Below are 13,349 nucleotides of genomic sequence, written 5' to 3' on the forward strand. Positions count from 1 at the left end.
TATTTGTCCTGAAGCCTTAAATAATCCAGATTAAAGACATATGAAAAGATGTCACCAACTCACTGACGCAACTGTGAGGCTGAGTCAATCCTTACCTCTATATAAGCAATGGGCTCACATCATAGCAGTGTTTTCCAAACTGTCATCAAAGCACCCCTTAATGAAACACAATGAAATAGTGTTCTTGCCTGGAAAATCCCAGGGATGGCGGAGCCTGGTGGGCTGCCGTCTATGGGGTCACACAGAGTTGGACACGACTGAAGCAACTTAGCAGCAGCAGCAGCATGAAATAGTTATATATTTAATTTCATCATCTGAACCAGAAAAATGCCTCTGGTTATCACTGTTGTTTATGTGTAGTACAAAAATCATAACCACAAACACTTTATCCAGAAAAAAAGCACATTGCCAGACCAGGCAAGGTTAGGTATTTTTGTGGTTTTCAGCAAATACCAGTTTGCTACTTGTTTGCTCATTTTGCTGTAAGAATAGGCAATCCATTTTTAATAGTATCACAAATCAGGCCTCTTCAAGACCTACTGTTCTCACATATAGGCCTCCAAATGCTGTCTCTGTTTAACAAAACTATTTAGAGTAGCCCAGACTTGGAAGCAACCTCAGTGTCTACTGACAGATGAATGGATAAAGATGATGCTGTACATATATACAAAGGACTATTACTCAGCAATAAAAAATAAATAATGCTATAAAAAGAATGAAATTATGGTATTCACAGAAACAGAAATGGACCTAGAGATTCTCATACTAAGTGAAGTCAGTCAGAAAGAAAGACAAATATCATGATATTTTTTATGATGTGGAAGCTAAGAAAATGAAAGAAATTAACTTTATTTACAGAATAGAAATAGACTCACAGATTTTGAAAACAAACTTATGAAGGTGGAAAGGAGGTGGGGGAAGGATAAATTAGGAAATTGGGATTAACAGATGCACACTATATGAAAAGAGGTAAATAGCACACAGAACTACACTCAATATCTTGCAATATCCTATAATAGATAAAAATGTAAAAAAGAATATGTATATATTTAACTGAATCTCTTTGCTGTATACCTGAAACTAATACAACCCTGTAAATCAATTATATGTCAATAAACTGAAATAAATTTTTTAAATTAAAAAAAATTTCTGCCATTGTTTTATTCCACAGACATTAGATTTCTGCTCACCACGATTCACATATTTTATACAGCAAAAGACCTGCTCTGAGAACAAAGCAGCTCTGCTATAAAGCAAGCACACAGAATCTTGGAACTGAAACTAACTTCTTTTTCAGTTTCTAACCAAAGCATTTTCTTAAAAAAAATAAGTCCCAGAGAACAAACTTACCTTTAAAACTGAAGGCCAGAAGAAACAAAATTTGAGGGTACAACCTTAAATAGCAGCAAAAAGTAGGACAATGTCTATCTTTGAGAAAATATGAAATAGGACAATGGAATTTTCATCTTAATTCAAGTAGTCACAAAGAAACGTACTATCAGGTTAAACTGTATAGCAAAGCAGTGAAATAGTGGGCAGGACATTGTAAAATATACTTAGACAATTCCATTGGTGTTGCTGTTCCTCATTCCCCTAATCCAATATGGAACAGATTTTGTGATAACAGAAGGATTACAAGGGACTTCCCTTATCCACACCTTTATCCACCCTCATCCACAGCAGCCATAAGGATGGGTGGATGACAGGGGAAGAGGAACATGAGACGGGAAAAGCAGGAAGAGGAGAGAGGGAGAGCAGAATTTTACTTCATTTATGTACTAGTGGTTTTCCTCTTCCTTCCTATGTTAGTTACAAAGCTGCATTCTTTCATTAAATTCAGAGATGGTATTAAAAAATAAGCAAAAATATATAAAACTCCATAAGGTATTTCAAGTTGGATTGCCATGCAAATATTACCATTCTTTAAAATCAGTAAATATCAAATGGAGAATTAGAGGTTAGGAGCACAATAGGAAAAGTCAAATGTATAAAACAAGTAGATTTCAATTGCATTCAATTATTTCACCCAATCACCTAGAAGCAAAGATCCTCTAAAGAAAATTGCATTGCCTTCCCAACTCCTTAGAGAGCCAGTTTAGTTAACAGCCTACCTATGCTTCAGAGATGACCACACAGCTTACATGTCAAACTCATTTTAAAGTGTCAATCATGTCCTTTTCAATCTAATTAGTTTGGAAAGTAGTGTCACTGACCTGGCACTATGCAGACCATTTATTATCATATCATTTGATCAACCTAACACTTTACCTCAGTTGAGTTTGAGACACCTGTAGCCAAAATGTAATATCCTTTCTCCCACTCATGACTAGTAACTCTCGATACAATTTCCTATTTACAACTCAATTTATCTCGATGAATAAGCATGGCCAACTTCACAGAAGCATCCCCAGAATTTCCTTTATTTAAAATTTCATGATAATTTAAATAGAAAGGTGAATAAGAAAAATATTTGTATTATATATATGTAATATATATACACACACACGTGTATGTGTGTGTGTAAGATTTGAGTTTTTGATGCCAATGAACTGCTAAAAGGAGAAGAGAAAGAGCAGAGGAACATGTATATATGCTGAGAGAAATTTGGGACCTTGAACTTGAGGGAAAGTGATTTTTTTAACATAAATTCACAAGCCATTTTTATAAAAGGAGTTTGTAGGTTATAAACCCAATGCCATCAGATGGGCTTGTGTTATAAAAAAGGGAAACTTCTCCTACTTTATAGTATTTCATTAATGAGGTAATTGCTAATTCTTGAGAGGTCAGAGAATACAGCCCAGTGCCTCTAAGGGAGGATCTAGAGGGCAGACCACCATGAGCTTGGAACAAGGCAGAGTTGGGCGAGGGGTGCTGCCCTTGACAGCACTGGTAACTGGAAGATGCTAGTCAGTCAAGCAAGAGTTCACCTAGCCCTTTCTCTGTCAAGAGCATGAAAATTACCAAATGTTTGCTTTTAGTTTTGCCTATTTAATAACTGAACTGCAAGAAAAAATATAAGCAGGTATCTCTGAATCAGAGATTTACATACTGAATCAGGGACTGAAAAAATACATACAATCTTATTCCACCAAAACATGGTATTCACATTTTTAAATGTGGTTTAAAAAGAAGTATAGCAGCTATATTTAAAGTTATGACTGTTCACTCCAGAAGACAATCTAAAAGCAGGATGTCAGCCGGCAATGCTTCCGTTATAGCCTGGGCTTTCCTTTGGGGAAGTTGCATTTTACCAAAATTCCTGTTTGGAGGCAAAGCAACATTCTTCATACATTTGCTTGATCAAATAATTCTTTGTGAATATGGTTTTACATCTGGTCAAGTAAAACACGCATACGCATCACACTTACCTTCAGGTGAAGAGCCCGTCTTTTGGGAAAAGACAGCATTTACTTTACTCTTCTTACTGATGTCACTGTTTACAGACAAGCTGGAGTGAATTTTTCTATGCATTTTTTGAGAAACGGGTGCTGAGAGTCTTCGATTCTCTGCAGATATGTGTTTGGCCCCATGGTGGATTCCATTGCCATTGCTCAGACTTGGGTGGCCGTTCTTTATCTTGCTTATTTCCTCCTCACTTTCCTGCACTGCAGTTTGAAGCTGAGGCAAGCGCTGAGGTTGGGCTAAGTGAAAAAGAAAAAGAAAAAGAAAAACAGGAAATATTTTTCCAGTTAAAAAAATGAGTATTTGGAAATAATCAAAATCCAATCAGTAACAGACTTTCTTGGGTTTCATCCATGATCCTAGTGGGGGGTGGGAGAGGGACACACAAATAAAGACGAATACAGAGAAAGCATAATTACTAAAAGAGAAATGGAAAGGGTCATCAAGAGTAACTTTACATAAGGGACACAAAAAGAAGAGGAAAAAACGGTGTTTCTTTTAAGTAAATTTAAGTTGGAAATCTGAAAAAGGTAATTCAAAACTCATTCAACAGCTAAGTCCCAGGTCCTATTTTGGGTGCCACAGACACTGCAATATTATCTGAGTATCCCTGACAATGATAAACTACTCAACTGCCTTTTGAGACAAAAGGAAAGGAACAAAGAATTGAAGCATCAAAGCTGGATAAGACGGTGTGTTGTATTGTTTTCTTTTTAATTCCACTTTAAATTCTGAAGAAAATCTTTTCCATATTTTTTTAAAAATAAACCATTTATGGAAACGTAGGAATAGAAGAGAACTTCCTCAATCTGATAGAACACATTTATCAAAATTTAATGTCAGTCCTACAGAAGTGTTCCCGTTTGGTCAGGACCAAGGAAAGAATGCCTGCCTTTACCCTCTTACGCGACACTATGCTGGCAAAAGCAATGAACACTGAAAAGAAAAAACATGTCTGAGTCTTGGAGAGGAAGAAACATTTTTGAGATGGATACATAATTGAATATTCCAGGGGAAATCTAAGAGACTATACAGTCTGAAAAACCAAGAATTTAGCAAGACGTATACATGATAAACCATATTAAATTCAGTGAAGTTCTATAAGGCAACAGTAAGCAACTAGCAAATATGCAAGAACTGAACTCTTTACAGAAACAACAAAAGAAAAACAAGCCAACAAACAAACAAAAAAGCCTGTAAGTCTCTAGGAATTAAGCTAGGAAAAAGGGGGAAGAGATTCTATGGCAAAACTGACCAAACATAATTGAAAGACATTAAAAAAAAAAACTAATAAATGAAAAGATTGTAAGTATGTTAATTCTGGTAATATAGTAATTATCCCCAATTTATGTAATGCAATTCCCATAAAAATTCTAAAAGGCTTATATGTGGAACTTGACAAACGGATCCAGAATTTTATAAGAGTAGTCAAGAATCACTAAGGAAATTTTAAGGAAGAAAGAGAGGATTGTGGGATTTGACTTAGATAAAAACTCTTATCTTGAAATTACAGTAACTAAAGTGAAAAGTGAAAGTGAAGTCACTCAGTCATGTCCTACTCTTTGTGACCCCATGGACTACCAGGGTGACAGGGAGCCTACCAGGCTCCTCCGTCCATGGAATTTTCCAGGCAAGAGTACTGAGTGGGTTGCCATTTCCTTCTCCAGGGGATCTTCCTGACCCAGGGATCGAACCCAGGTCTCCTGCATTGTAGGCAGACACTTTACCATCTGAGCCACCAGGGAAGCACAAATCATATAGACAGTTCATATTTATCACTCAAATCTTTTTTTTTTTTTTTCTGCCACACGGCATGTGGGATTCTTGGTTCCCCAATCAGGGATTGAACCCACACCCGCTGTGAAAGTCTTGGAGTCTTAACCACTGGACCACCAGTGATTGGCCTTTCCCAGTGGCTCAGCAGATTGCTTGCCAATGCAGGAATGGTGAGTTCAATCCCTGGGTCAGGAAGATCCACTGGAGGATGAAACGGCAACCCACTCCAGTATTCTTGCCTGCAGAATCCCATGGACAGAGGATCCTGGTGGGCTACAGTCCTTGGGGTTGCAGAGTCAGATACGACTGAATACACACGCACACATGGACTGAGACAGTATGGCCTTGGTCCAGACATAGACAAAACCAATGGAACAGGAGAGCAAGTCACCAAAGTACTTGTGTATGCAAATACAAATGCATCTGATACAAAGAAATTTCAGATGTTTTCAATGTTTATAAATGAAGAATTTAAAAGAAACATATAAAATAACATTTATTGGCATGACACTAAAAAGGGAAAACTAATTTCTTTGGCCAACAAATCACAAAACAAGCACAGTGACTACTGATCATCTATGCTGCCCAGCATTTCTAAAGACCCTCATAGATTTTGATAACTTCCTCTAACTCATCCCTACATTCCTCAAGTTAGAGGGCACGTATGTAACTTACATTCTACCAAGCAGAAGCACAACTCACATGCAGAAGTACGGATGCAAGATGGCAGCCACACCCGGGTGGTGGAGCCTCTCAGCACAGACAGTAAAGGGGGCATTTGTCGATCTTGGCAGTGGGTGCAGTGTCTGGTGTCCACTTCCTAGCAGATCAGTGGGCAAAGCATGCAGTAGTAGTAAGGTTTTTCATTAGGAAAGCACCCATTTGGTGGGCATGATCCTTGGCTGTAAAACTCCTGGGAGAGTCTATATGCTACTGATAAATATTTTCTATTTAAATTAGCTAAAATGGATTCTGGTTTTTGAAGCTCAGAGTCCTGATCTCCCCCACAAATGTTATCTATTTACATTGGTTAAGTAATGAGTTCTTAAAACCCACATTTATCTTGCTGGTATAGGTCCAAAGCAGAGTTATCAATCATAGAATTTCAGCAAAAAAACAGCAACAGCAAAAACAATTTGGTGTCAAATTTTACTATTTTATCATTTCCTGGAATTTCAAAATACGAAGCTGCTGTTTTAATTAGTCTTTTCTGTTTAAGATTATGAACAGTTATGAAATGTTAATTAAATCTGAATACTAAGAGGTCGACTTAGAAATAAGTATATCACACAACACTGTAACAGTTACACATAGAACTGATAATGGCTAAAATGGACTAATTATCTGTTATCTTGGGACTACCTAAGACTTCATAAATATTTTTGACAAATTAGACAGGTCTTTAGCACACATTGTTTACTTCCATTCTTGTTCACATATGCTATGTCTCTTGAAAAATATCTTAACATACCAGACTATTTTATTCCTCATGAATGTAGACATTGTTAGAAAAAAGTTTATTATTCTTCTTTTACTTAACAAAAGCATCCTTTCATACCAAGTTTATTAATGTTAATACCCAATTTATAAAACTAATATATGAACTCTTAGAGTTAATCCATTTTTTAGTGACAAAGGAGAATAATTATCTAAACATTTAGTATTTGAGAATAGCACAGAGTAATGGCTGTAAAATTTATCAAAATGTTTTGTTTTCCTCCTAACTTCTGACGCAAAGGAAAAAAGAAGAAAATGGTTATTTCTCTGCTTAGCAACTATATATGTCCTTCTCAAAGCTAAAATTGACAATCAAGGCTTGTGTAAAAGGAGATCTATTTCTTATGGGTGTGCAATCATTTGATCTAGAGATTAATTTGCTGCTCCTGTAACTTCTTGTATCAACTAGAATGACATCCTAATGACTGCTATTGAACATAAAACCAGTTATGCATATGTATTTAACGGGATGCCAAAGAAGATAGTTAAACCTAATTTGGTGTTCTTTTCAGAGCTCTTTCCAGTAATCTCACCAAATAAATGGAATGTTTTGGACCACTTCTTCTCTGAAAAGAATAATTCAAGCAATTGAGAGCTGGGTTAAGTTGAAATGTTATTGACCAATGCTGTGGAGACTTATCAATCAAAAATGCCCTGTCATATTCCATAATCCAAGATCAATTTATAATTATTATTTAACAAGCATTCCCTATAAATAAAAATAAAGGTGGTAAAAGATAATCAGGTCTTGCCACCAAATTCTAAAACCGACAGACCTGACCTATTCCTACCATCAAAATTGACTATTTGCAAATTACTGTATATGGTCAGAGTGACATTCAAACATATTCTTAATGATTTATCTACATTTCAATCTTCAAAGTTATATCTATTTCTGTTAGCAGGTAAATGATGGTACATACATTTTTGTTTCACTGGCACCTAAGTATTTTTAGTATAGTTTGTATTATGGTCAATAACCAAGTATTCCCTTTTCACTCCCAATTTCTTAACATTGTGATTTTGTCAGATGCAAGCAAATATAAGCAAATCAAAATTGGATAAAACCTAGATATATGAGTTATATTAACAGACTTTCAACTTCACTGATGCTTTTTCAGAGATGTGACTTAAATCTTACAGTAAATGTACAACTAAAACCAAATCAGAAACATGATTGCATTCCTGAATAAAGAACAAAAACGTCTGACTGACTGATTAAACCATAACTACTTAGCTTTAAATAGATTTTTTCCCCTTACCGAGTAAAAGTTGTGTATGGCTTTAAAAAAAAAAAAAAAAGCACACTAATATGGGAACGACACAATGCTTCTTAAAACACAAGTGATGCCTAGGGACCCTCGCTCTCCCTTTAATGATCCACTGCTCTCATTCAGCTGTCTTTCTTTTTTCAAATCTTTACATATGTGACAGCTCTCAAAAGTAGACCATAGACCATCTGGCATTTTCAGAGGTGTAACTTGTGCAAATTCAGCTCTATTGGGAGTGCACTGCTATCTTCTGCCTGCGTTATAAAGGGACAATAGAATGTAGAACTTATGAGTTGTTTTGAATTATTCATTTTTTTGCCTGTATATTCAAGAAATTTTACAAACTCTGCATTTTGTACTACATAATCACATGCGTTAAAGGTACAAAGAAACTTTTTGACACCTCTTTTCTACAGAAAGCTGGCATTTTGTTTGATATGTGAACATTCAGCATCTGTTATATCATTCTAAACAGGATGGGTGCTTCCACAAAAGACCCCATTTTAAACTTACTCTATGTGAGCAAAAAAAAAAAAAAAAATGTATTCTTGAGATTTAGTAACGAATGCAATACATCAAAATTTCAAATACCAGTTATTTGAACATTCAGCATCTCCAAACCTGGATAGCATTGGTCACCTGCTTACCATATGTGTTAAGATTTTTAAAAAAATCATTTCTCACACAATGCAGCATGATTGTAATTTTAATATCCATGATGAATAGTTACAAATGTCTTAAGAAATACTATGCTTTCTAGGTTCAAATGTTTTCAATCAGGAAGGAAACCGATAGAACTAGATCTAGCGATTTTCAGTAAGAATAATAAGTATGGGAGTAATGAGTCAATAGCATGAACTTCTTTTGATAATTTAAAAAACAACTGGGTGATACTGGAGCTAGTAATAACTACTTGAGACTGCAGCTGCTGGAGGAGCAATATAAAGCAACACTCTGCTCTAACATATAATCTATTAGCATGTGCAAATCATCTTCAGTTGCTGGTCTCTTTACACAAGTCAGATTTAATAAAATTATAAAAGAATTCTCATGCCATTTAGTCAGTTTAAATGGCTGTTGCACATATCCAAAAAAAAAAAAAAAACCTGAATTAAACGCTTAGGATTTAAAATTGTCAGTAACAAAATGATCAAAATAGAATATGGAGAATAGAATGTGGAAGGGGGAAACTGACTTGGTATAAACCGAATTTACTCTTCCTAGGGATAGTTACAAAGCTTTTGTTGGGTACCCAGTACTATGCTACTCCTTGGTCACTATGAGACAGACAAACAGACACCCATCCATACACACACACATACACATGTAGACTTTATATATACTTATAACAAAATAGCATCTTATTAAATATACATAAAATATACATCTACATACAATAATAGGTTTAAAAGTTATTTATTTCAATATGCACTAATATGACTAAACTATATTATTGATACTTATTGTCATAATGTAAATTTGGGCTAAAATAAATGTGCTATTAGACAACTTGAATCAGCGTGATACAAACCTTTCTCAGTGTATAGACCCAGCATTCTAAAACACAGTCTGGAAGCTCCTGGCATTTTCTACCAGGAGCTTAGTTCCTCTCCAAGGGCCTTCTGAAATTTATTTCTCTCTCAAGCTTCTAAACTTTTCCATCACATCTTCTCCATCTTCATTTTATTTAATGTGTATACTAACATATTGATATCTATTTTGGAATTATAATTTTTTTAGAACCTTGACCATTTAAGAATCTCAATTAAATCCTGTGCTTACGTGACTGGGGTCTCACAGGATAGAGGGGATTGTTCTTTGATACTCTCATGTAGATTAGTAATTTTAACAGTGATTCCTTTTTAATTATTGCAAAATAAATCATCAGATGTCAGGGGTTGGAGGTACTTCTTCCCCAAACAAAAGAATACAACTTTTAGAAGTCTGGAGAATTGAGCACTTTTCTCCATTGCACAAAGAACATTTAGGAAGTACTTGAACATCTTTAAATATAGTCTAGAAGAGGGTTATTGCTAGCAGTTTCCCAGATCCATCCTACCCATCAGTCCCGGGTATGGGGCTAACCCATTTCCCAGCATTCCTTGCAGTTCGTTTCAGCCATGTGACCATGTTTGCTCTGAAGGGCTGAAGAGAAGAATTTATTTCTGTCACTTCTAGGCCTAGACCTTACGACTTGGGTGTGTCCTCCTTATGCTTCTTTTTCCCTGCACTTAGCAGCTACCCAGCTTTGACCACGGCTGAGGGAAATACCTTAAGAGATATTGGAGAAACCAAACAGCAAGAATCTGCATGGCAGCAGAGAGAAGAGCCTCTTACTAACCTGGAATGCTCATCTCATGCTGTTACATAAGAAATAAACTTGGATTTAGCCATGGGATTAATGCTGCGACTCATGATAAAACATAGCTTCTACCAATACCTATGAATAACTATGTAAAGCACATCTACATATAATATACATAAACTGTCCCTAGCCCCAAAGATCCAAAAGACATCATACTTCCCTAGCAAAAAAGAAGCGAAACAGTCTAATAGTAGTGGAAAGACCACTGCCGAATCCACAGATTCTGGTGGATCTTAGAAAGCAACTGCTCCACTTTATAAGGTAGGAGCCAGTTATCACCGAGGGATAATCGTGCATGTTGTGATTCTGCAGAAAAGTTATCCCAGCCTTACTCCACCACTCTAGCACAGTGATACAACTCTGTCCAACTGCACGTTTACCATGGCTGGAAGGAAATCCAGCAGGGTGACCAACCATCCCAGCTTTCCCAGGACTGAAGGGGTGCTGGGAGGCAGAACTAATGGTTTTATAACTAGGACAGTCCCAGGCAAACTGGGACCAGTCGGTCACCTTAATATCAGGAGCAATTTGTACACAAGTATGTTCTTCAGCAAGATACTGGCAACAACAGGTAGTGGGAAGTGTGTACACTTTGACAAACAAGACCCACTAAGGTTTGAATTATGGAGCCAGTATTTCCTGGTTCTCTGAGCTTGAGAAAATTATTGCATCCCTCTGGGCAGTAGGACGTTCATTGGCAAAAGGAGAGGAGATGATAGATCTCATAGACCTAGAAGGGTTTGTCTTCCCAGTTCCACCCCACTGATCTCTCCCTCCCTACTCTCCCCTACTTAACCCCCACCCCATTTGATTCTGATTTATTAGTTGGCTTTTATTTTTTATTCTGTGTTACCAGATCCTTTCCTCCCTTATAAGTCAACCCCAAACCTTCTTGTAAACAAGCAGATTTCAAATAAATATACAGTGAAATAAATTTAAAAAAAAATACCTTTAACAAAAGTGATCTACATTTTCTTTTTAATATCTTCATGTATTACAGAAAAGTCCCCAGGGAGTACACCAAAGAATAATACAAATCTTTATTACATCCCCTCCAAGTGGAGCTTTTGTTACATCATGTTTTTATCCTCAAACGGATGACAAATTTGGCTTCACTTTATGCCAGCCTTTGAATATCACAGTTTTTACTTAACTTACCTGGATAAGAGGAGCCCACCACCCATACATTTGAGAATAGACTATTTTCAGTTTAAGTTAGCAGGTTTCTTTATGGATTGCTATCTGCAATCTTCTCTTATATATTAAAAGAACATATTGTCCACCTATATAATCCCATTGTGAAGATGGGGCCTCTAGTTGCTGTGGTCTCCTTTGTTCTCTGACTCAATAGGTATTTTCCATTATTTGACTTAACTGATAAAGTGACCTCTGCTTATAAGTATTTATAATTCTATGTGTGTGTGTGCTAATCGCTCAGTTGTGTCCGACTCTTGCAACCCCATGGACTGTCACTTGCCAGGCTCCTCTGTCCATAGGGATTCTCCAGGCAAGAATACTGCAGTGGGTTGCCATTTCCTTCTCCAGTTATAACTGTATAGTAAACATCTACATAAATATGTGTTAATATTTTACAGAGAATAAATAGCCTAAACAGTGCTTTCTGTATGCCTGAAAATACATTAATAAAAAGATAGCACAATCCAAAAATCTATTTTACATAAGGAAATGGCAGACCACTCCAGTATTCTTGCCTGAAGAATCCCATGGACAAAAGAGCCTGGTGGGCTACAGTCCATGGGGTTGCAAAGAGTTGGACATGACTGAGTGACTAACACACACACATATACATGGAATATGTTTAGGTATACAAAGGCATTTCCTTTGTGTGTTTTATTTTAAGATCAATTAGTGGGCAAGCAGAAGTTTGAAAAGTCCTACTGTTATCATGCTATGTTTCAACAAATGGAAGTTTTTTTCTCAAAATTCTGAAAACAAAAGCAAGTTAGGAAGTATCAGGTAGCTACACCTCACTTCAAAACTCATACCATTAATTAAACATTTTATTGACCTTGCTAGTTTCACCATGAGGCTTATAGGGAAAGATTTTTAAAACTAGTATTTGTTTTTAGATGTAATCACTTTAAAATCACCTGGTTTTCTATCACAAAGGGATAGAACATATCAAATATTATCTTTTCAAATAACATATCTAAAACACTTGGCTTACTTAGCATTTACAAACATTAGGCAGCATATACAAAAGTAAAATTAGAGTGGATGGCATTTAAAAAAGCATATACTGAAAATCCCAAATATCTGAAATTTTCAGATTCATCCAGAGCTTTTACATACCGACTGCAGCTTTGAAGGACCACAAAGCATATAAGAAGACAGCCCATTAAGAAGCATGCAATACTCTTAGGTTTCAACTTAGCATACACATTGAGATATCTAGATAGGTGCAGAAGTGCTTTCTGGCATAGGTCCTAGACCCAGTCTGCTACTGGGTGTGTTTAGCCCCCCTCCATGTGATAAGGGAGAGGATACAATGATTAGATAGCATCACTGACTCAATGGATATGAATCTGAGCAAACACTAGGAGATAGTTGATGACCAAGGAACCTGGCATGCTACAGTCCATGAGGACACAACTTAGTAACTGAACAACAACAAATATGATAAGGCTCTCTGGTAAGGCACAATACAAGTCAAAAATCCTAAGATGGAGGATTCTGATCTAATATAAAAACCTGCATCAGGAATAGCATCAACTGCTAATTGGCAATTACCAACAGCATTACCAGAGATGGAACAGCAATGGCATTTGCCGTCCGCTTTTAGGGAGACTGAAGCCTGTGCTGCTATTGCCAGTGAACTTCAACAACCCCTGAAGGGGTTCAGGGTGGAGTGAGGCACTCTGAAAATACATACCCATCTGATTGCAGAGTTCCAAAGAATAGCAAGGAGAGATAAGCCTTCTTCAGGGATCAATGAAAAGAAATGGAGGAAAACAATATAATGGGAAAGACTAGAGATCTTTTCAAGAAAATTAGAGATACCAAGGGAACATTTCATG

General features: G+C 36.4%; 1 protein-coding gene across 7 annotated transcripts in view; it reads right to left on the reverse strand.

Moving 5' to 3' along the window:
- MDFIC (MyoD family inhibitor domain containing) overlaps nt 1-13,349 on the reverse strand; it is a 96,055-nt gene that overhangs the window by 32,206 nt on the left and 50,500 nt on the right. For 6 of the 7 annotated variants that reach the window (XM_012176761.4, XM_042248573.1, XM_042248578.2 and 3 more), the window contains exon 4: nt 3,369-3,641. In XM_012176761.4, the coding sequence (XP_012032151.2) occupies nt 3,369-3,641 (273 nt within the window). Of the gene's footprint in view, nt 1-3,368; nt 3,642-5,880; nt 5,999-13,349 lie in introns of all 7 variants that reach the window. The other variant, XM_042248576.2, reaches the window with a different exon arrangement.

Source organism: Ovis aries, chromosome 4, assembly GCF_016772045.2.
Source record: "Ovis aries strain OAR_USU_Benz2616 breed Rambouillet chromosome 4, ARS-UI_Ramb_v3.0, whole genome shotgun sequence".
Taxonomy (NCBI): Eukaryota; Metazoa; Chordata; class Mammalia; order Artiodactyla; family Bovidae; genus Ovis; species Ovis aries.